Genomic DNA, 24,746 nt, shown 5'->3' with positions numbered 1-24,746 from the left:
GGTTTTCCTCTAGACATCCTCTATGAAGGTTTCAATCTTTGGCCTGACCCTCACCCTGTACATCTTTCCCCATATCTTCCCATTTGGTCTGCAAGGATATCATACATGAGTTTGTCGAATGCTTGCTGAAGTCCAGGAATACTATGTCTATGATATTCCCTAAACTATTCATGTATAGGGACCCTATCAGAACTGAAATGAACTTAAAACTAGATAGTCTATTTTTTTTTTGCGAGGCAAATGGGGTTAAATGGCTTGCCCCAGGCCACACAGCTAGGTAATTATTAAGTGTCTGAGACCGGATTTGAACCCAGGTACTCCTGACTCCAGGGCCGGTGCTTTATCTACTGCGCCACCTAGCCACCCCGATAGTCTATTTTTGATGAGCCTACAAGTGATAGCTTTCCCTTATAAAACTTTCAAATCATTGCTTTAATAATGAGTTCTAGAATTTTCCAAGAAAAACAATCTCTAGTTTGAATAATCCATCCTCTTTTAAAATCCAGACATCCACCTATCTCCATTCTTACAGCTTGTTCTCTATGATATGTAAAAAAGTATATGAGCATATATGTCCCCCAGTTTTTTCAGTACCCTGAGATATAATTTATCTGGGTTTGCTAACCTGAAATTACTGAAGAGATCTAGGTGATGTTTTACCATTTCTTCATTTCTCCTAAATTCAAATTCCTTTACTGTCTAATGGGAAGTCTGCAGTGTAGAGTGGAAATTGGCCAATAAGGACCCAGTCATTGCTGCCAATGCTGTCAATGCACATGAAAGCTTAATGAGCATATTATTTCTAGGGAGTTTTGTGGGGATAAAAAGACTTTTCATAATGATTGATGAACTGGGCTTTAGTGTTCATACAAAAAGTTAAAACAAATTATGTTCTCAGTTTTTAAGAAGACCAACCTAGCTGGCCAATCTCTAACCATGAATTCATATTCTCTCTCTCTCTCTCTCTCTCTCTCTCTCTCTCTCTCTCTCTCTCTCTCTATCTGTCTGTCTTGTCTTTATTCTTTCATAATCTAAAATTAATGTCAGTGATAGTTCAGGTCATGACCCTATGAAATTTGAAAAGTCAAGAGTGCTCAAAGGTCCCCTCAGCATTTGAAGCTGTTAGCAGCAGTAGTCCTCCCTGATGAGCAGACCAACCTGTTTGATGCAGACCAACACCAAATTGACTTGGTAGCTGAGAGTCTGTGTCCTTCAAGAAAGTTAGCAACTTATCCATAGAGTACACTAAACCCAGAAGTGAACTTGGAACTTGGTGAGAAGAGTGCTTTATATAAAATACTTCATTGACTAGGCACAGGGAGTCAGAGGACATTTATAGAGCCTGAATAGATCCAAAGCCTGGAAGATATGGCAGAATGGATACACAAGGACTGTCCAAGCACTAGCAGGATGTAACATTCCAGTGTGAAGAAAGAGCAAATAATTTTCTACAATTTATCAAAGAAGTAAAAAATTGAGATAAAAGGATTGGCACCTTGTTTGAAATTGAAAATATAGATGATTCCATGAAACAAGCCTAGAAGGGGTAGCTAGGTGGCTCAGTGAATAGAGCACCAAAACCCTGGAGTCAGGAGGACTTGATTTCAAATCCAGCCTCAGACACTTATTACTTAGCTATGTGATCTTGGGCAAGTCACTTAACCCCACTGCCTGGCAAAAACCAAACAAAAAACAAGCATAGAAATTGGATGTTACCTCTTTTTTTTTTCCCTTCACTATCCCTGCTCTCTATCCCCAAACTTCCCACCACCCAATTTTTTTAAAAAATTATTTCTTGCAACAGATAAACATAGTGAAGCAAAATAAACATGCACATTGGGCATGTTCAAAAGTGTATATCTTGGGGCAGGTAGGTGGCACAGTGAAGAGAACGCTGGCCCTGGAGTCAGGAGGACGTGAGTTCAAGTCCAGCCTCAGACACTTCATAATTACCTAGCCATGTGATCTTGGACAAGTCACTTAGGCCCATTTGCCTTGCCAAAAAAGTGCATATTTCATTTTGCACTTCTTGCCCATTATCTCACAGGAGGTATGTAGCCTACTATAATATTGCTTCTCTAAATTTGTGGTTGTTTATGTCATTGATCAAAGTTCTAGTTAATTAAAAGGAAGTAATAAAAAATTAGTTAATCTGATGTCTAATTAGATGAAATATTAGGGCACTTTCCAAGTTGAGAAAAAGAGATGTTCCACTCCCCTTTTAGTACCTATGACCAATCAAAGGAATGTGAAAAGAATAACTGATTGATTACTATGGGGCCAGTTTTAGATAAGACATATGGGTTGCTTGAGATGTACAATTGTGTAAAAATTTCTTGCATCAGTCTTTGGATCTGACTGGGAGTCTGGTCAGTATGACTTATTAGGTCCTTAGTTAAGGGTGTCTAAAATGGTAGGTCGAGGTAGTCCAGATTCTAAGTCATGCAGGACTAGGTTCAAACAATTCATTAAGGTTTTCTTCAGGGGCAGCTAGGTGGTGTAGTGGATAAAGCACCGGCCCTGGAGTCAGGAGTACCTGGGTTCAAATCCGGTCTCAGACACTTAATAATTACCTAGCTGTGTGGCCTTGGGCAAGCCACTTAACTCCATTTGCCTTGCAAAAAAAACCTAAAAAAAAAAGTAGTAGAAAAAAGGTTTTCTTCAATTCCCATAAGTTTTCTTACAAGGAAAAAGTTGGACTAGAACTATAATTGAATAAAAAGGGAACTAAGCTAGCCCCAGAATTGAGTCACAAGATGGAGTCAGTGTGGTTCGCTCAATGAACCTACTTGCTGTACTAATCCACTTAATTCCGTCAATTCCTTCACCTGGAGATAGAGATATTCTAGGAAGAAGCCAATATGCAGCAGAGCACGCTCTTCAATCATGTCCCAATTTTCAGCATACTACTGTAGATAGTCTAGGGAATTTCTTCTAGGCTAAGAGTTGATAAACTTCGTTGATTGAGCTAAGTTATGTCACTTCTAATTTATGGTTTGGGGCCTTTTCACCTTTAAAGGACATCAATCAGGAGTGTACTTCCCCTAGACTAATAATTTCAATGAGGCAGATAAATATAACTAGCCTGGTTCCCCTGTCTCTGAGGAAAAGAGAGCAACAATCCTCTGGCCCCCAATCTCCTGCTTGCTTTCTTGGCAAGAATAAAAAGCCTATCTTGGAGAAGGGTGGGAAAAAGAGATTCTAAAGTTATCTATTCTTGCCTCCCCACAAGCTTCATCTAGATAGACTCATGTGGGCACACATGAGTAGGTTACTACATGTGCAAAAGAAGACAAACCCCTATAGAAATATAGAAATTGAAGAATATGATTAAGAATTTAATTATAACCCCTCCAAATTGCCCAAATGTATTTACTTTTCTAGATTTATCCTATGTTTACATTTCAGAATTTCTATCAATTCTGAACTTTATATCATAAATGCCTAAAAGTCTTTTATTCCACTGGTGAAGGGAAAGAAAGGAGGGTAATATTCATATTCCAAGATATTCTTTCCTTTATAGTGTTACTTGAAAAATCTTTTCTCCTATTAACTATAGTTCTATAGAATAGTTGTATAGAATCTTTCTGATTATAGTATTTTTTCAGTGACCTTAAAGTCCTGGAATTTGAGTATAATGTTCCTGAGAGTTTTTATTTGAGAGTTTCTTTTTGGAATTAATTGTGAATTCCTTCTATTTTTACTTTGCCCTCTAGTTCTAAAAGATATGAACTGTTTCATTTATTATTTCTGCAAATATGTTATCTAAGCTTGAAAAAATTTTAATTCATAGGACCTCTATAATTAGCCATGTCGATACCTATTTAGCATGAATAATTAGCTGAGAAAGGAAAACACTTGCTGGTCTACTGGGAAAGCAGCTCCTATGGAGTAGAAGCTAGCCATCCCCACCAGTGCGAGTCCATCCTGACATTTGTTGTCTACAGAGCAGGAAGAGCCACGTTAGCTGATTTAGTGATTCTCCACCTCAGGGAAAGGCAGGAGGAAGAAAAAAAGTCCTGTGGTGATTTTAGAAAACAGCACTGAGCTCAGGTGGCATATCAATGCTGTTAAGGCTTCAGTCTCGGACCTACAAAACTATGTACCAGTTATATTCCAGTTATGTCCTGCTTTCATCCTGGTTAGTGTTCCTTCTTTTGGCTTAAATTAATGTTAGCTTACATTATTTGTGACTTTTACTGCTAAGGACTCCGTATTATGCAAGGCTTTCCCCCATGAAGGAAGCAGAGATAATAACTTAAAGCAACTGAGTGATATGAGATGAATGGCCCAAGAATGAGTCAAAGTCCTTAGCTGGAAGTGAGAGAGGTTAAAAAAAAAAAAAAAAAAAAAACCACAGGACATTTGAGAAGGAATAAAAAGGTTTGAAAGAGTCACTGTGGAGACTAACATAGTGAGTTAAGTTACAGAAGGATTGCTTAGCAGCAGTGAGTTTGAGGGACAAATTTGCAATGAACCTAATCAGAGAGGTTACATGATTGCAACTCCCACCTAGGTCCCACATATCTTTTTTAATTCTTCTGATTCCTATTCCTCAATTTCCTTTTTATCTTGAAATTGTCTGTTTACTTATTGTTTACTCTGAGCAAACCTAAAAAGTTAAAAAAAAAATTCAATCTGCACCAAAGAAACTGATGCTAGCCTGAGCAGTATTTCTTACTGTGATAATTATCCTTTTTTTTTCCTATTTGACTCCTCACTTTTTGACACACCCACCAAATCTTTCAGACTTTATGGCAGACAGCATTCTCCATGTGCTTTCCCAGAACATAGACTGAAAAATGCCCACAATACACAGAGTTGTCTTGAAGAGACTGCTTTCTAAACTTTAATGTGCTATATAAATGAGAAAGTAATAGCAATAATGCAATAATATAATTATTTCTGAAACTACATAAAAATTTTAAAGATAAATAAATAGATGGATGGATAGATAGATAGATAGATAGATAGATAGATAGATAGATAGATAGATGGATAGATAAATGAAGATCACCATACTACCTTGGTTTGTGTGACTAGGAGCAGAGAGCCACCTCAACTGATAAATATTTGGTCTTCCTTTTTTAGACAGTGACATTTTACTCTGGGATTGATTATGAAGCCGTAAGTGATTACAGAAAATTACAGTAAGTACAATTTATTGTTTTAAAAAGAAAAAACTTTTAATTGTTAGCCTTAACTTAAACATGCTATTCATATTGTTAAAGCATCAACTTAACATAATTTGATTCAGGTAATATTCACAAAAGGAGCACCTTACCCTGATCAAATTTCTCAACCTCAAAAGTGAGATTTCATATTACCTTTTTGAAAAATGTTTGCCTTGACTTTAAAATTATGAATAGAAACCAAGTGATTCTTTTATTCTATTTACAAACAAGGCACTAGACTCCTAAGAAAATAACTTGAAGTAGACATCCTCAGAAGACCTTTATCTAAGAGGGAGTGACTATTCGAGAATGCTCTTAAATTAAATGATGACCTTAAATAAAACAAACAGAAATTAGGTTAAGTGTAATGTAAATTAGGCTGTTCTCTAAGGCTTATGAATCACCCAGGGAGGGAAGTCAATCAGAAACTAATTCCAAATTGAGAAATTAGGAGAGGATTTTTATAGGAAATAGTCAAAGAACCAGTAAAATTACATCAATAAAGATATCATAGTATACATGACGGTTTTCTTTGTCAATTCAGGATCTCTACTTCATGTCACTACTGACAGGGATTCCAATAGGGAAGAATGCCTCATATAGATTTATAAAACATGGGATTTCTCCCTCCCTTGCCAGGATGTTTGTGTCATTCAGTGACTATTGATTCAATGAAGGAATTTATTGGTGTTAATACAAAGATAAATAACCAGGCAAGCTTCTTGTTTTCTCAGGAGGACGTTGAGTTTTTTATATACTTTATATACTTTTATATACTTTACTTCCCATAAAGTATTAACATCTCTACATTTGGATTTATAACTGTTATTAGAGGCAGAAAAGTCAACTTGATAAGAAATATGTTTAAAATTTATATATATATATGTATATATATACATATATATATATATAATTCACATTTTCACATTTCCTCATTTTGGTCAAAGTGACACCCAGCATCATCTGCAGACAAATCAAGGTGTGGGGATGTGAGGGACAAACTGGAAGGAAAATGTCATATCTTGAAGAGGGTTGCTAGGAGATATGAACAGACAGCATAAGGTCTAAAACAAGGCATAAGATAGACATCATTCTGACAAAAAAAAAATCAAAAACTTTGTAAGTAAATTTTACAAAGAAAAAGGAGCTGGAGGGAGAACAAAAAGAATGGGGGAGGGGAGGAATGACATGGAAACAAATTTAGATCTGTTGTTCTGAAAACATCAATACTTCTGGAAATATTAATTCTCTGGAGACATTTGTAGTTCAGATGTAGTGTGGCAAAATAATCAGATCAAAACTTATTTTTCCATTATTGTAGTACACACATTCACATACATACACACACACACACACACAGAAGGTTTTAGCGTTACCAGAAGCATGTTCCTGTGTTAATTAAGATCCTTTAACTTCTCATAATGCTAAAGGGATATTTAAACAAACGATAATATTTGTGACACCTCATCTTAACAGTCTCAGCTGCAGTTTTAAGGCATGAAATATTAGCATAACTAGCTATATCAGAAGAATGATGGTTTGTGGTCTAAAAAATATCTTAAAGGGATCTATTTTCAGTTCTGAAATGATTACCCATATACATACAGATACACATACACATACACACTTGAAAAACACATATGTGCATGTATATACATATAATCATGCATACATGCACATACACACATATATCATTACTGATCCTTTTGTTACAATTCAAGTTAATCTGGAAACTTTTAGTGAATTCACTTTTGTATTAAAATTCATATTCTCATAAAAGTGTTCTGTAATCTCACCATAAAAATGGGGAGATGATCAATACCAAATATAAAACAGATTTTATAAAGCATTGTCTAGAATAAACATGTTCAGTTTTTTCTAATGTTCCAATATATATAAACACACAACTGCTCTCAGAATCCTTTCAAACAGTGAAAATATCTTTAGGTGACTCAAGTAATCTGTATACATTTCTACAGGTGTTCTAATTCCAGATGAAACAAACAAAAAAGAAAAATCAGATAAAATAGCTCACAAAAAAAACACATTTTTATACTGAAATCCTGTTCATTAGAACAAAAACAAAAGAGACTATTAACTTTAAAACTTAATAGACTTAGATCTTTGTTTCACAAGCTTCTTTACCTCTGCCTAATCATACTACTAAAAGAAAATGAGATTCTCTAGAAATTGAATCTTATATATGTGATAAGTTCAAGTACTATCATAACTCCTATTTATGCCAACGAAATGACAACAAATTCAGATCAAAACAGCAAGATCTTTTCTACTTGCAGATTGCTACAATAATTTAGACACTTTTTAGTTTCAATCTAATAATTGATTATTACAATGACAAACTTCTTTTACTACTCTGAAATCAGAAATTTTTCTATGTACTATAGATATCAATGTCATCACATTTTAATAAATAAACTTACAGATGAAAATTTAATGATTTCACACATAAAAGATTTTAGAAAAAATTTCTCTGAGTGTTTTGCTTTATTAAAAAACTAGCAATGAATCATACTATTTTAAAGGAACAATCACTAAACCTTCATGAAATAAATCAGTTGGGAATTTGTAAGATGATAAATATGTCTTTCTTATTTAACTTAAAAGCAAATTTTATCAAGCCTAAGTTGATGCAAATTATTTTTAAGTCTCATAAATTTTCAAAGTGTTAAATTAAAAACACAATAAATCTCTGCTTACCATGAAGTTTCTAAGTACCATCTTCACTTAGGCAAAAGTTGTTTATAATAGAGAGATCTTTTTTTCCAAGCCAGAAAGAACATACCTAATTAAATAATCCTTACCAAAATAACAAAGTTTACCAGAGCTTTATGACTCAACATATTTTTTCATTGTCTTTAACTATACCACTAGAAATAAGCCCACATAGTGATTATGTAATAATTCACATAGTTCTTAGAGTTTACTTCAAAATAAACAGTACTGGTTAATTCCTATAAACTTCCAAATCGACTCATCATTAAATATATTTCTAGATGAAGCAAAAATGTATTTATAAATATGTCTTTAGATGGAAAAATAAGCTTATAAATTACACCCCATTTTGTACAAAAATTTTCCTTTATTGAGGAAAAATTCCACAATACAGAAAACTAAGGCTTATATAACTAAATGGTTCTAAAAATCTTTTAGTATTATAAAAATTTCTTTTTCTTGGTACAATTGCCAGTTTTCCTTTTTTAAATATCTTTATAAACTCTTTTTTTTTTTGGTTGTTTTTTGTTTTGCAAGGCAATGGGGTTAAATGGCTTGCCCAAGGTCACACAGCTAGGTAATTATTAAGTGGCTGAGGTCATATTTGAACTCAGGTACTCCTGACTCCAGGGCCAGTGCTCTATCCACTGTGCCACCTAGCTGCCCCTAAAATATCTTTATAAACTCTTGATCAGAATGATAGCTTCAAATAACTCAGTTAAAAATCTAAGCAATAGTCAAATAATTTTAAGTGATTTCCTTTTAGACAAACCTTAGAAGTTGATACTTTCTTAATTTTTTTACCAATTCATTCTCTTTTGTTTTCCACAGTACAATTTTAATCTCCCAGTATTATAAAAGTTTATAAAAGAAATTGATCTTACTAATAGTCAGAACTGATAGAATTATTTATCAAACTTCACAATATAAGAATTTAGAAGCATAGCAATACCATAAATAATATTTTGTATTTAAAACTTGAAACAAAACTACTTAATTTAGTTAAATGCATTTTCAGATTATCTTGCAAAGACAATTACATCTAATTAAAGAAATAATAAAAAGTTAATATTTATAACATGTATCTTATGCCAGGTAATATACTAGGCACTTTACAATCATATGAAATGAATAGAGGTGAAGCAGCTTTTGCTTCAAACAACCCAGTTAAATTTTCAAATCCATATATTTTCCCAATTTGTCTTAATGTCAAACAGTAAAATAAATTCTAATTTAAACATCAGGAGAGGCACATTTCACTTAAAATGTGAATAAAAATAAATTTGATTACACCTAAATCTGCTCCAAAGGCTATAGAGAAGTTCAATTTATGATTTCAATCATTTGAGAGCTTTTTAATTATTATTTTTAGTACATTCTAGAAGAAATCCATGACTTACAAATTTGGCCATAGTTGTCTGTGCTTTTTTCTTTAAATTTTTTGACTAATAGGGATTCCATTAGGGAGAGGAAGAATGCCCTATATAAACATTCATAAATCATGGGATTTCTCCCTCTCCTGACAGAATGTCTTTGACATCCTCTGAATATTGATATAATGAAGGAATTTATTACAAAGAGAGCCAGACAAGCTCACGTACAGTGATAAGATCTCTACAATAGGATTTATAATTGATGGTAGAGACAAAGAAGAAAATTTTAATTAAAAAATAAGATTAAAACATTTCATTCACATTTTCACATAACTAAATTTACAATCATATTTCTTTTTTCTTTTTTTTTCTAGTTTTTGCAAGGCAATGTGGTTAAGTGACTTGCCCAAGGTCACACAGCTAGGCAATTATTAAGTGTCTGAGGCCAAATTTGGACTCAGGTCCTCCTGACTCCAGGGCTGGTGCTCTATCCACTGCGCCACCTAGCTGCCCCACAATCATATTTCTTGAAAAAAATTCTAAGCCCAGAGCAGGCATTGGAAACTTCTAGAGAGTCCTTTCTATATGCATCTACAAAAAGCCTTCTGAGACAAAGTGAAAAAGTTTCTGGCACCATATTAATGAGAAAATGGGATGACATAGACCTCAGTGCTTAAAATAAGATAGTAACCGTGCTGTTCACCAATATGGGAAAGTGATTTTGCCCCTTCTCTCCTTGAATCCTTAGGTAAGAGTTTTTGGAAAGTAGACCCTCCATGTACAGCTGGGTGCCAAAGTAGATAGAGTTCCGGTCCTGGAGTCAGGAGGACCTGAGTTCAAATGTGTTCTCAGATAATTAATAATTGCCTAGCTCTGTGACCTTGGGCAAGTCACTTAACCCCACCTTGGGGAAAAATAAAAGGAAGAAGAAGACCTTCCTCCTGGGGAAGCTCTGCTGTTGTTCCAATGGAGTACTTCCAATTCTGACACTAATCTTTATCACCATTTCTAAGCAGCTTATTATGCAATGCTAGAGGTTTAGGTCCCTCTATCTTTCTAAATATTATTTTGTATTGAATAGAGAACAAGTAGACATGGAATAATAGAGAGAAAGAGTTGACTTTAAGGTCAGGACAACCTAAATTCAAGTCCTGACTTGTGATCTTGAGTCAGTTATCCTCCCTATACTACCTGAAGATTTAAGTTGCAAAGTCCTTAAGACTAGTTATTTACACCTAGATTGAGTTCCTTCTAGTATGAAAAAAACAGGTCCTGGATAAGTAACCCCTCCTCTCCAACACCTCTTCCCCCCAAATTAACAGTTATTTAGATCAGGCACTATAGAAAACTATAAAAAAACTTTAAAAAGAAATTTGACGGAGTGGCTAGGTGGCATAGTGGATAAAGCACCGGCCCTGGAGTCAGGAGTACCTGGGTTCAAATCCGGTCTCAGAAACTTAATAATTACCTAGCTGTGTGGCCTTGGGCAAGCTACTTAACCCCATTTACCTTCCAAAAAAAAAAAACCTTAAAAAAAACCACAACAAAACAACAACAAAAAAGAAATTTGTAGGGGAATTTCAGTATATATAAAATTATTGATTAATTTAGAAATATAAAAATGTGTAGTATGTAAAATCATTTTCTCAGTTTAAAAAATCATTTGATATATAGAAGGAGAGGTTTTATTTCCTTTTTTTCTTTGTTTTAGAGGGAAAAAAATCATCTTTTAAAAATATATTTTTCTCTTGAGTCTTAACATTTTTGACCTGAATATATAATGTGATTTATAGGCAATTTATAGCTTCTGGTCCATTTTGTGATATCATAAAAACCATGCCATATACCCTAACTCAAGCCAGTCAACTACCCTATATCTGTCAATTACATCATTGTTTTCAAGTTTCAAGTACAAATCAGGCCTTGATATTGAGAGGTAGAGCAGGAATAAAAGTGGCAGATCTCATTCAATAAACATCAATAACTATTGGAAGCAAGAGTGTTGGTAGGCAAGTAGGATCAGAGGTGAAATTAGTTTGGGATTAACTGGACGCTCTGATCCTCTTCCTTCTGTACTCATTGAAGCATATATAAATTGTCCCATGATGGATGAAAAAATCCCTTAAAATAACCCCCCAATCTATTGCTGGCTCAACAGTGGCGCTCAGCCACTTTCGCTTTTCAAGACTTTAGGATTTCCCCACACTTTACACCTCTTAGAAAGTGTTAAGTCTACACCTTTACAAAGAGACAAGGGTATTGATTAGATGACTTTCAGTCCTAGGCTTTAATGATAATCTAAATGGACTCTTTTTCTTAGAGAAGAACACATGGGTCATGTGATGATTCAACTGCGACCCAGTCAGTTTTCAAAAATATGTCCTTTTTCTAATAAGGTAAGTTTCAAAAGTATTAAAGTTACTAATTCACATTATTTATGTGTTCTTATCAAGGTGTTTTCTAGCACTCAAGTGGGTTTTTGATCAACCATTGTATGTGCAGGAGAAGTGGTAAATTTAGATTTCTGCTTTGAGTTAAAATAATCTTTTTTTGAGGCAAACAGGGTTAAGTACAATAGCTACTAAGAACTTAAGGTCAAATTTGAACACAGGTCCTCTTGATTCCAGGGCTAGCACTCTCTCTCTGTCTCTCTCTCTCTCTCTCTCTCTCTCTCTCTGTCTCTCTCTCTCTCTCTCTCTCTCTCTCTCTCTCTCTCTATATATATATATATATATATATATGTGTGTGTGTGTGTGTGTGTGTGTGTGTGTATACACACACACAATGTACCACCTAGTTGTCCCAATATAATCATTCTAACAATATATATCAGAATTATAAATTCTGTACAAAGTACAGAAATGTTTAAAGAAATACCAAAAGAATGTTCAAATAAACAAGAATAAACAAAATGGTGATTGAATTGAAGGAAACCTTTTAACTAATGCTGATGCCAAAGTTTGCAATATATTGCCTGATATTAGCAGTCATTGCCACTTCTCTGTCATTTTAACATTTTGATTGTAGCTTGAGTTCCACACGTACCTAATAGTATTTTCTTTTCTTTTGTAAATCCCTCTTTGAGCTCTCAAAATTTCTGAAGTCATTTCTTTTTTTTTTTTTAGTTTTTTAGCAAAGCAGTGGGGTTAAGTGACTTGCCCAAGGCCACACAGCTAGGTAATTATTTTGTGTCTGAGACTAGATTTGAACTCCAGTCCTCCTGACTCCAGGGCCAGTGCTCTATCCACTGCGCCACCTAGCTGCCCCCTGAAGTCATTGCTCATTAGCGGCTGCCACCCTGGTATAACTTGAAACTGGATTGCAAATTCCTCCAGCCTTCACCCATATACATTTAGATGAACAAGACTGTCACTGAAAGCAAAGCTACATTGCATGCTAAGTGAGAGCCATATTCTGGCAAAGGAGGAAATAAAATAGAAGCAACTGAGAAGCAAACAAAGATAAGGGAAGTGTAGGAAAGGAAGGAAAAGGGAAAGGAAAAAATAACTAATAATGTGCTTTTAAGGTCCATCCATTGATTTACTCATAAAAATGCATTTTGGTTGATAAAATATCACTGTGAAATGCTAAAAAGGAGGGAGAAACAGAATAATCAGGTAGGAAGTGAGGTTCTAGGGAGAAGATATCTGAAAATGCAATAAATAAGAAAGTTGGAGGATTGGTCTATTTTAATTATATTGTATTTGTTTCCTCTAGATTTAGAGCTCATTGGTAAAAATGAATGATAATTAGTTGTATTTTTGAACAAATGATTAGTAAGTCTTTATTTTAATTGACTTCATAGGATGTTCTCTCCTAGCTGTTCAAGTTTTAGATGTTGCAGGCATGGTCATTACACAAGGGATCACTGGTGTGTCAAGGTTGGCATCAGAATTCCCCCTGATTGGTTAGTTGTTCTATTCCATTGTCTGGTTCCCCTATGAAGATTGGAAGTTCTAGCATATTTAATAGGGGAGAACAAGCATTACAGGGCTCAAGTTCACAAGGTATATGGTACAAGTGGTATTCCTACTTTTCAGCTATAGAAACTGAGGTTCACAGAGGTTAAGTGACTGATTCATAATCACACAGGTTTAAGTAATATCAATCAATCAGCAAGCATCAATTAACTTCAGTTTTGTACCAGAGACTGGAAAGACAAGGAACCAAAAGGAAATTCATGTATCTTACATTCTACCAAAAAAAAATGTACACATGTATATAATTATAAATAAATATTTAGTATTTGAATGCTTTAGCATATGTATGTGTGTATGCATTTGCAAAATATGTACAAATGCCTTCCCTCTCTCATTTATGCTGGATATATATATATATATATACATGTATATATATATATATATATATATATATTAGAGATACATAATTGGCTTCATGTTGTCTCCTTCCCCCCAAAAATGTGAGCTCCTGCAGAGGAGGTAGTCTTTTTTTCCTTTATATACCTAGAATTTATTGCAGTTCAAAAAGGGCAAGAAGTGTTTGTTGCTTGACTGACCACAAATAAACGTTGATATGGGAGAGGTATTAACTACTAGAGGAATCAGAAGAGGCCTTACATAGAAAGAGGTACCTGAAATGAGTTTGAAGGTCAAAGGGACAACCTACACAAAGCCATGGACACCAAAGATAGACACACCCATGTGTGTGAAGAACAGCGAAAAAGACTGCACCTTAGAGTATAAAGAGGCAGTTTTCCTATCATAAGAATGGAAAGGTAGGAAGGAGTCAGGTGATAAAGCACTTCTAAGTGCCAAGCAGAAGGGGTCTATATTCAATCCGAGAGGTAATAAAGACACTTGGAACTTTTTGAACAGGGAAGTAAAATAGTTGAACTTTTGCTTTTTGAATAATAGCATTTTGGCAACACTTTGGAATATAAATTAAAGATGTAAAGGAAGGAGACTAGTTAGGAGGCTATTATAATAACCCAGGCAAGGGATGATGACTTAAATTCTTGTTTCCTATCTATCTCTCAATCCTCCCAACTCATATCCAATCTGCTAAAAAGGTCTATGAATTTCACCTTTATAACATCTCTTGAAAGCACCCATTTCTCTCCTCTGATACTGCTACCACCCTGGCATGGGCTCTCATCACCTCACACTTGGGCAATTATAATACTCTATTGGTGGATCTGCCTGCTGTAAGTCTCTCCTCACAGCACAATGATGATGTTTGACCCTTTTTTTTCAGTTTTTGCAAGGCAATGGGGTTAAGTGGCTTGCCCAAGGTCACCCAGCTAGGTAATTATTAAGTATCTGAGGCCATATTTGAACTCAGGTACTCCTGACTCCAGGGCCAGTGCTCCATCCACTGTGCCACCTAGCCGCCCCTTGACTTATTTTCATGAAGAAGATGATACTAGGGAGGTGACACCATCATGAAAAGCAAGTGAACTGGATTTGAGTGAGGGGGTGCTGTGCTAAGCTTTACTTTCTCCAGAGTCATCTGGGTCCAGTGGCCAGATATGTCCCTGGATGTGCAGCAATCTGGGAGAATGATTTGTCCAAGGCCCACAGCTAAAAAGTTATCTAGTAAGGGGCAGTTAGGTGGCACAGTGGATAGAGCACTGGCCCTGGAGTCAGGAGGACCTGAGTTCAAATGTTACCTTAGACACTTAATAATTACCTAGCTGTGTGGCCTTGGGTAAGTCACTTAACCCCTTTGCCTTACAAAAAAACAAAAAAAGAAAGAAAAGAAAAGTATCAAGTGTCTGAGGTCAGATTGGATCCTCCTCACTCCAAGACCAGTGCTCTATCCCACTGCAACACCTAGCTGCCCTCCTCACTGCAACCCATCCCTCAGTCAGCTGACCAACTATTTTCCTAAAGCAGAGGTCTGACCATGTTACTCTCCCCTCTAGTGATTCCCTTTCACCTCCAGAATCAAATACACAATTCTGTTTGATGTTCAAAGCCTTTCATAACCTAGTATCTTCACCCCTATCTTTCTAATCTTCTTACACCTCACTGTCCACCACATACTATTCATCAAGTGACACTTGCCCCCTTGTTGCTCCTTATACAAGGCATTCCATCCCTTGGATAAGAGCATTTTCTCTGACTCTTCCTTCTTGTCTGTGATCCATTGCCTCTTCATCTCAGTTTCCTGGCTTCTAGGATTCTCTTTAAGTCCCAACTAAAATCCCATCATCTACTCTAAGCCTTTCCCAACTGGTCTTGATTCTACGACCTCCCCTCCCTATTTATCTGCTAGGTAGCCTTTTAAACAAATGTTTTGCTTACCATCTTCCATGTTAGTTGGTGAGTTTCTTAAAGACAAAACTGCCTTCTCCTTTTTTCTGTATCTGCAGCTCAGTGATTGGCATATGATAGATGCTTAATAAAAATATTTATTGACTGACATAGCATGTTGACTTTGAAAAAATTGCAAAACATCCCAAACAGAAAAATGAAATTGGAGCTTGATACAGAAGATAGAACTTGAAATGTAAAATGTAAAAGGTGCTCATTGAAACTAAGAGAAGATGTGTTCTGCAAGTGCAGACTAGAGAGGAAGGGATTGAGTCTTAGGAGGCACCTACACTAAAGGGGTAGGAGTGGGAAAAAGCAGCAAAGTAAGAGGGGCTGAAAAGTTAGGAGAACCAAGATTTTTAGTGCATTGTTATTTTCAAAAATGTATTGCTCCCTAGCTCTAGATTTTTTTAAAGTAAGTTGAATCATGTCCACTGATCTCATCATTTAAACTACTTTATTATAGGCAATTCATGTATTTGTTGGCTGTTTTCCAGAAAGACATATTATACTCAAAGGGTAAGTATTGTGTTTGTCTTTCTCTGAATTTACAACTCATTAGTAAAAATGAATAATAATTAGTAATATATTTTACCAAATGATTAATCAGTCTTTTTTAAAATTCAAATTATTATTTAATTTTTGTTTCCATTAGTCTTGAGTTTTTAAGGGAACTAAATATTAAACTTCCTTTTCCATTAAGCCAAACTGCCATTAAAAGTCCTACTCTGCCATCTAGGAATGATGTGAAGGATTGAGTCAGTCCTTTTGACAATAATGCCTGTATAAACCTAGGAAGCTGGAAAAATAACAACTTTGAATATATGGGCCTAGAGTCAGACAATATAGCTTTCATTCAAGAACCAGATTAGTTCAGAGAGAATTTGGAAACAAGATGATGAACTGTTTGGTCAAAATAACTCTTGAAAGTCCCTTTCTAAATCATAGAGAAGTTGGAAACTATGTCAGTGGCAAAAAAATAATTATTAATGTGACATATCAGCTGATCAAGGCTTTTCTTCATTTCCTTTCTTAATTGAACAAATTATCTTTCACTTCCTATCTCCTTTATTACACCACAATGTGCAAGTCAGCACTTATTAAGGGCCTACTTGGAATCAGGCACAAAAACTCCTTCTCCCACCATCCTGGGTCCCAGAGGACTGTTCTAAAATCTCTGTGCTAAATGATTTTAGCCCAAATGTGATCAAAGTATCCCTTAGTTAAATTTTATGGTCAGTATGTAACTGCTATTTATTAGTATTATTTGTAATTGTTTTTTTATTTGTTTTTCCAAGCATTTATTATTCCTCCCTGTTCTGGGTTCCTCCACTGAACAGTAAAAGGTGGAGGGGGGGGGGGATCTTCATAACAAATAACAAATGTTCATAGTCCAACAAAAATTCCTGCATTGACCATGTTCAAAATGTATGCCTCATTCTACACTTTTAAGTCCATCACCATATTATATTTTATTACATTCCTATGCCATATTTGTTGAAGTATTCCTCAATAGGAGATTATCTGCTTAGTTTTCAGCTATTACAAACAATACAACTACAGTAAATATTTTTGTATGATTCTTTTTCTTCTTTCTTTGCTCTCTATGGAGTGAGTCTGTACTCATTTTCCAGGCCTATCAGACCTCAAATACTAGACCAAGAGAATGTCTGGTTTTGCAAGGCCCTGAACCATTTCTCCCTTGGTAATATTGCCTTGGTAATATTTTCTTAGGTAATATTGTACACTTTTGTACAATATACCATATGCAGTAACATTTCTATATCATAAACCAGCTTTATATAGTCCAAATTTGGGATAAATGAGTATTTCCAAAAAAAGGTAATTCTTTCCTACACTATCCCTGTGTGGAGGTTGGGAAGAGAGCCAGAAAAAAATATATTGTTATTTTGAGATCTTTTCCCCCTGAAAAAAAACTGTCAATTATCACATTTGTAAAAACATGATATCTTATACTAGCATTCATAAATCTTTTCCTTCTTAACCAGTTTTTTTTTAACTCTTAGCAATCTGGTAAAGTCTAAAATGTTTTCAAATGTGCAAAATAAAATACATAGGATTTCAAAGAAAATCAATTATATATCAATCCAGGTTAAAAAAATTCTTGAATTTCAAGAGTACCTGAGCTCAAATCCCGCCTCAGACACTTAATGATTATTTAGCCATGTGACCTTGGGCATGTCACTTAACCACATTGCCTTGCAAAAATAAAAATAAATTCATCAACAAATCAGTCTCTTTAATAGTGAATTTTAATAGTCATTTTCAAACAATCAGGTAAAGTTAACTATAACCATCTTCAAGGGGACATACACTAACTAGCCTTTTGCCTTTCCAAATACATAACTTTGGGCCAAAAATGATGTCAGATTCCTTAACACCACCCACAGTATAATCCAAATACTGATGATGGAAAAAGAGAGCACTGAAAAAGAAAGGTGATAGGGGAAAACATCTAGCATTTCCCTTTCCCAGGAAGTCTTGCTCTGAGTTCATATCTGGGTGAATTTAGGGGTTCTTTATTCAGAGGAGAATTCTTATTCTACTTAGTACTTTTAAATCCAACAAGTTCAGATTTCTTAAAGAAGAGGGCATTTGGAGTTGGGTCTAAACCTCTAAAAGTCAACCTGGACTCCTAAGAGGCCCTAAAATCACTTTATCTCCCATTCAAGTGGTTCAGGTACCAATGAAGATAGGCAGCAACCTCTCCATAATAGTTACATATTCACAGAATCACAGAATTTTAAAGTGAGAAGGAACTCCAAAAAGTCCCTTCTAGTCAGTCCCACTCTTAGGTGAAAGGACCTACATTATCACATACCTAAAAAATGGTCATCTGGGCTCTGCTTCCAAGGAGGAGAAACTGATGACCTCCTTGACATCTTCCAAATCTAATCTTGAAACTTTGTAGTGATTCAAACAGTATACATAGCATTTCATTAGTTTGACTAGAAAACTTGAAATCATTGTAGTAGCAATCAAAGCTCCTACTTCCTGAAGACAGCTAAAAAAAGTAAAATGAGCATAATTTGGACATAATTTGGTCTAAAAAGCAACTCTTGAACTTTCAATCACTAGAACCTAGAATAAAGGATGTCTATCTAAAAAAGAACAAGTATAGGTAGAAAAAAATTGGTTCAAGCAATTATATTTGACCTTGTCATATATATAATGATTAAAATCAATTCAAAAAGTATTTGAGTGCCCACAATGAGCAAAATCTGAACAAGAATATTCAGGCTTTCAGTGATGATTAATTAATCCACTATCTTTACCTTTTAGGAATTTACAGTCTAGTAAAGGGGATAAGACAAGAATGTGACAATAAAATAAATCAGAAACTTAAGCTCCACTAAAAGAGGACTAGAATACTATGGGGATACAAATGAAAGAGAGATCCTACCCGACTGGGGAAATCAGGAAAGTCTTCCTAAAGAACCTTGACATTTGAGATAGGCTTTGAAGAATGGGCAGGATATTGGCCAAAATCCTTGCCAATAATCTATTGAATCTCATGACCTCTAGGAACTCATCAATTCACAAAATGAATTCAACTTGGTAAATCACACACACCTCTTCAGAGCATTTCTTTATCATCTTCCTTCCACTTTTCTACTATTTTATCCACCAACCCTTACCTTTTCTGCTTGTTTTTATATGCTGTCTTCCTCCATTAATTTTTAAATTCCCTGTGGGCAGGGATTGTCTAATATTTTTTATAATCCACTATATAATAGGCATTTAATTATTCTGACTCTGATAAAAGGGGGGGAGGTAGAAGGGATTCCAGGTAAAGGATATTACATGAATAAATTCAAGGATAGTAGAAACTTTTGTATTGTGTTCATATACCATTAAGTAATTTAAATATTATCTAATAAATATAAAAATATGTCATTGTTTTTATTGAAACTCATTTCCCCCCACAGATATCAGGATAACATATGTGACAGTAATAATATTTCCTATATCATTGAAAAGTAAGAAATATTTTAATATCAAAAATAATAGAATTCTATATTAATAACGATATCACTTATTCAATATTTGTGATCAATGAATATTCATTGGAGAAAAAAGATTTCCTAAGCATAAAACATGTCAATTCATTAATCCATTCAAGAGACAGCATGGCATTGTGGTTAGAGAGCTAGTCTTAGATTCAGGAAACCCTCTGTCTGATACATACTGGCTGTCTGATCCTAGACAAGTCCTTTAATCTTAGTATTCCAGACAACTAAACTGCAGAAAAAGTTCCACCATCATTGGTACAGTGTTTTTCCTCTTCCTGCAGTTTACAATGCTAGATCTAATGCTGGACAATAGGGATACAAAGACAGAAATGAAACAGTCTCTGCCTTCAAGAAAATTACAGTCTACTGGGGAAACCACATGTACACAGAGAATTATAAATATATACAAAGTAATTACACAGTAATTTCCAGAAGAGGACACTAGCTAATGGGGGAAATTGTAATAAACTTCCTGTAGCTCTGTAACTGAGCTAGGGATTCTAAGAGGGAAAGTTAAAGAAGGAGTGTTTTGTTTTCATGGGAAAGGCACAGACAATGCTGTTAAAAAGTATATACATATATATATATATATATATATATATATATATATATATATATATATATATATATTACCTGGATGCTCCCAGAATACCCAAAATAATAGCTCAAGCTAAAAAAAACTATGCATAGCCTTTGATCCAGCAATACCACTGCTACATTTGTTTGTACAAAAATATTTATAGCAGCTTTTTTTGTGGTGGCTAAGAATTAAAATTGAAGGACTGCCAATTAATCAGGCAATAGGATATATATGGTTATTACTGTGTTACAAGAAATGACAAGCAGGATAAGCTCTGAAAAACCTGGAGTTAATGCATGGTGAAATGTATATTGTACACAATAACAGCAATATTGTTTGATGAAGAACTGTAAATCGCTTAACTATTCTCTGAAATATCATGATCCAAGACAATCCCAAAGAACTTAATGATGAAGCATACTATCTGCCTCCAGAGAAAGAATTATTTGTTTAGTTACAGAATGAAGCAGGCTGTTTTTTATTTTCTGTCATTTTTTCTTAAGTTTCTTGTACAAAATTATTAACATAAAAATATTTTACATGATCACACTTGTAAAACTGGTAGCTGCTTACTGTTTCAGGTGAGGGAAGTAAGGGAGGGAGGAAAAGATAAAATTTTTAAATGTTTAAAAACTGCAAAAAATTAAAAAATTAAAATTGCAAAAAAAAAGTTCATGAACTTCCATCCAGAGAAAAATGAAAATATAGAGGGAACAGGCTACAAAACATTATATAGAAGAAATTGTGTCTGAGAAGCAGTGCAAATGATGTCATCAAAATAAGGTTTACTTGAAAAAATTTTATTCAGGATGAGAGTTATCAGTGTGGAAGTCTTATCAGTCCTGTACATATCCTCACAACATCAAGAAAAATCTCCAACATATTGGATGGACCTCCCAGATGAGTTGCAATCTATATTTTTGGGATACTTACATCTATGAGATTGTAGATATATTGAAGTAGTGGAATGTTGATGAATATTGATAAAGGAATGAATAAGCTGTATGAACTAAAATGATATTTGGAAATAAGCCAATTAAGAGGCTTCTAAAGTCATTCAATAGCAAGATAAGATCCTAGACTCTGGTAACAACTTTGAAATGTCTTAACTTTTAAAGACATTTAAATTGGATTCATCTTTTTTTTTCCAAGGCAATGGGGTTAAGTGACACAGTTAAGTTCACACAACAAGGTAATTATTAAATATCTGAAGCAGCATTTGTCAGATCCTCCTGACTCCAAGGAAAGTGCTCTATGCACTGTGCCACCTAGCTGTCCCGGATTCATCTTATTTTTTTAATTATATAATTATTTTATTTTTTTTTTCAATTACATCCAATGGTAGTTTCTTAGAATCATTTTTTTTGCAATATTTTGAATTTTACAATTATTTTTTCTTCCTTCTCCTCTCCCCTCCCCCCAACAGAAGGCACTTTGATATAGTTTTTACATTAGCTTTTATGATATGCATAGATGCAAATTGAATGTGTTCAGAGAAGAAACAGATCCAAAAGGAAGAAAGTAAACATTAGAGATAGCAAAATTATGTAATACATACATACAACAACTTTCAAAAACTGAAGAAAATAATCTTTAGTGTTCATTTAAACTCTACAGTTTCTTCTCTGGTTACAGATGGGATTCTCCATCACAGATCCCCTAAAATTGTCCCTGATTATTGTACTGATGGAGTGTGCAAGTCCATCAAGGTTGATCAGATTCATAGTTTTTGTAAGCTTTTGTAAACTTTTTTTTCTATCACTCTCCTCTCTCCTCTTCCCACTTGCCATGGTAGCAAGAAATCTGAGACAGGTTGAACATGAATAACCATGTTTAACATATTTCTATATTAGTTGTGTTATGAAAGAAGAATCAGAACTAAGGGAGAAAAAAACATGAAAAAGAAAGATACATAAAAGAAGTTTTAAAAATTGAACACCATCATCACTTGTACAAAAATATTCATAGCAGCCCTGTTTGTGGTGGCAAAGAATTGGAAATCAAGTAAATGTCCTTCATTGGGGAATGGCTTAGCAAATTGTGGTATATGTATGTCATGGAACACTATTGTTCTATTAGAAACCAGGAGGGACAGGAATTCAGGGAAGCCTGGAGAGATTTACATGAACTGATGCTGAGTGAGATGAGCAGAACCAGAAAAACTCTGTACATCCTAACAGCGACATGGGGGCAATGATCAACCTTGATGGACTTGCTCATTCCATCAGTGCAACAATCAGGGACAATTTTGGGCTGTCTGCAATGGAAAATACCATCTGTATCCAAATAAAGAACCATGGAGATAGAACAAAGTTCAAGGACTATTCCCTTTAGAAAAAAAAATCTTATTGTCTGATTTTGTTATCTCTTATACTTTTTGTTTAAGTATATAATTTGTTTAAGGATATAATTTCTCTCTCATCACACTCAGTTTGGATCAATGTACAACATGGAAACAAAGTAAAGACTGACAAATTGCTTTCTGGGAGGGGGGAGTAAGGAGGGAAAAATTATAAAACTCAAAATAAATAAAATCTTTAATAAAAAAAATTGAACACCATAATTTTTTTCTCTGGATGTGTATGGCATTTTCCATCACAAGTCTTTCAGAATTTCCTTGACTACTAAACTGCTGAGAGGAGCCAAGTCTATTTTAATTGATCATCATGCAATGTTGCTGCTAATGTGTATAATGTTCTCCTGATTCTGCTCACTTCACTCAGCATCAGTCATGCAAACAGAAAAGAGCTAAAGTTAATAAAGCTATGAAGACCATGAACTATGCCTTCCCACACTGATATTGAAGCATTAGGGACTCATCCAGACATTCAACCAGTTCCCAATCCATCTAATTGTATTGTCATCTACTTCAGCTCTCTCCACCTTTGCCACAAAATTTGAGATACTCTCTAAAATGTTTGAGTTAATATGTTGGCAAATGTGTACATTTTCCTATCTGCTTGGTGAGTAAACCTGACAAAAAGGGAAATAGAAGGTTCTTCTGATACAACCTGTTCTTGATGAAGCCAAACCATTTTTGCTCTGTTTCACCAAGAAAAAATTGTGCAAGAAGATTAGGGTTGCCATAAGAAAGATGTATGCTGCCAAAATAAAAAAATGGGACCTTCATGTAGCAATAAGCACTAGCTATTATAGCAATTATCACATGAAATGCCCAGAAATCTGGAAGGAAACTCATAGAATATTACTGACTTCTTGTGAAGGATTTAGGGGAAAATAGACAAGAGTTAGGAGAAAGCATGGCTGGGGTCACATTCTATGCCAATGGAGGAGGGGGGAGAACCTACAAAAATATCCATTGAAGTATCAAGGTTATTTTACAATTGGGTCATAAAGGTGACCATTCCAGGTCTATGGGAACTTTAAGGATTCATCAATTTTGAAATGGCTTATTAAATCCTAAGCTATTTATTTCCTTTTTTCTAGTACCCAGGCAAGTATGCCTCTTCATTTTATAAACCACCAAGTTTTGGAATTTGGAAATTCCTCTAGCCACCTTTCTTCTTAATATCTTCTTTCAGAACAACTTGAATATATATCCAAGGTTCTTTCTTACAGCTTTCCACCAGGCAGGCTGGAGTCTTCTTTCTCCTAGCATAGGTGCTAATGCCAAAAGAGAAGATTTCCAACAGCTATCTTCATCAGAGATTGGGGCTTTAGCTATAATTATCTTCATCATAGCCTTGTGGTAATGCAGTTATCATGAGCATTAGGGCAGCGAGGTAACACAGTGAATAGAGAGCTGAGCCTGGAGTCGTGCAAGTTCAAATGTGATCTCAGACACTAACTGGTAACCCTGTGCAAATCACTTAACCTTATTTGCCTCAGTTTCTGCATCTGCAAGTTGAGTTGGAGAAGGAATTGGCAAACCCTTCCCATATCTTTGCCAAGAAAACCCTGGAAAAAAAACTGGGCTCATGAAGAATCAGACACAACTGAAATGACTGAACAACAAAAATATCATTATGATGTAAGGATGACCAAATTGTTCTATGTATTAATAAAATCAACTCCTCCTTGGACCTCAAATCATTTGAGATAGTGGTAGTTGTCCTTCATGCTCAAAGAGGACCAAAGTGACAACACAAACGTGTCTGACTATGACTCAGAAGGCTCTACCTCAATTTGGTCATAAATAGTCTATATGAATATTTGGAGTGGAGATATTTTTAAATTTGTGCATCTCACATTTTTTTTCAACTACTGCAATTCTTTGTTTGGGGAGCCCAGAACTTCTTTAATGCAGGTGCACCATGCTGGGAGATGCTGTGCCAGTATCTCCTCATTTCTCACAATCGATTTCAAAGTTGTTGAGAGACCTTGAGAGAGTCCTTGTATCATTTCTTCTGACCTCTTGTGTAAGTTCTCCACAAAAGTCTTTTATTCATATGTATATTTGCATTAACTATGTGATCAATCCATAAGATCTGCACTCTGCAGTAGAGTTTGAATGCTTGGCAGTGTAGCCCAAGAAAGGACTTCAGTGTCCATTATCTTATCTTGCCAGCAGATCTTCAAATGGAATCAACTCAGTTTCCTAGAATGATGCTGGTAGA

General features: G+C 34.9%; 1 protein-coding gene across 4 annotated transcripts in view; it reads left to right on the top strand.

Annotated features, from left to right (window-relative positions):
• The window catches only part of LOC141513237 (cation channel sperm-associated auxiliary subunit epsilon-like), a 139,258-nt gene that overhangs the window by 83,136 nt on the left and 31,376 nt on the right, over positions 1-24,746 (top strand). For 3 of the 4 annotated variants that reach the window (XM_074222860.1, XM_074222863.1, XM_074222862.1), the window contains 4 exons: positions 5,092-5,150; positions 11,601-11,676; positions 16,022-16,074; positions 19,506-19,556. In XM_074222860.1, the coding sequence (XP_074078961.1) occupies positions 5,092-5,150; positions 11,601-11,676; positions 16,022-16,074; positions 19,506-19,556 (239 nt within the window). The remainder of the gene's footprint in view (positions 1-5,091; positions 5,151-11,600; positions 11,677-16,021; positions 16,075-19,505; positions 19,557-24,746) is intronic. The other variant, XM_074222861.1, reaches the window with a different exon arrangement.

This window comes from Macrotis lagotis, chromosome 2, assembly GCF_037893015.1.
Source record: "Macrotis lagotis isolate mMagLag1 chromosome 2, bilby.v1.9.chrom.fasta, whole genome shotgun sequence".
Classification (NCBI taxonomy): Eukaryota; Metazoa; Chordata; class Mammalia; order Peramelemorphia; family Peramelidae; genus Macrotis; species Macrotis lagotis.
This window is presented reverse-complemented; position numbering and strand designations above follow the sequence as displayed.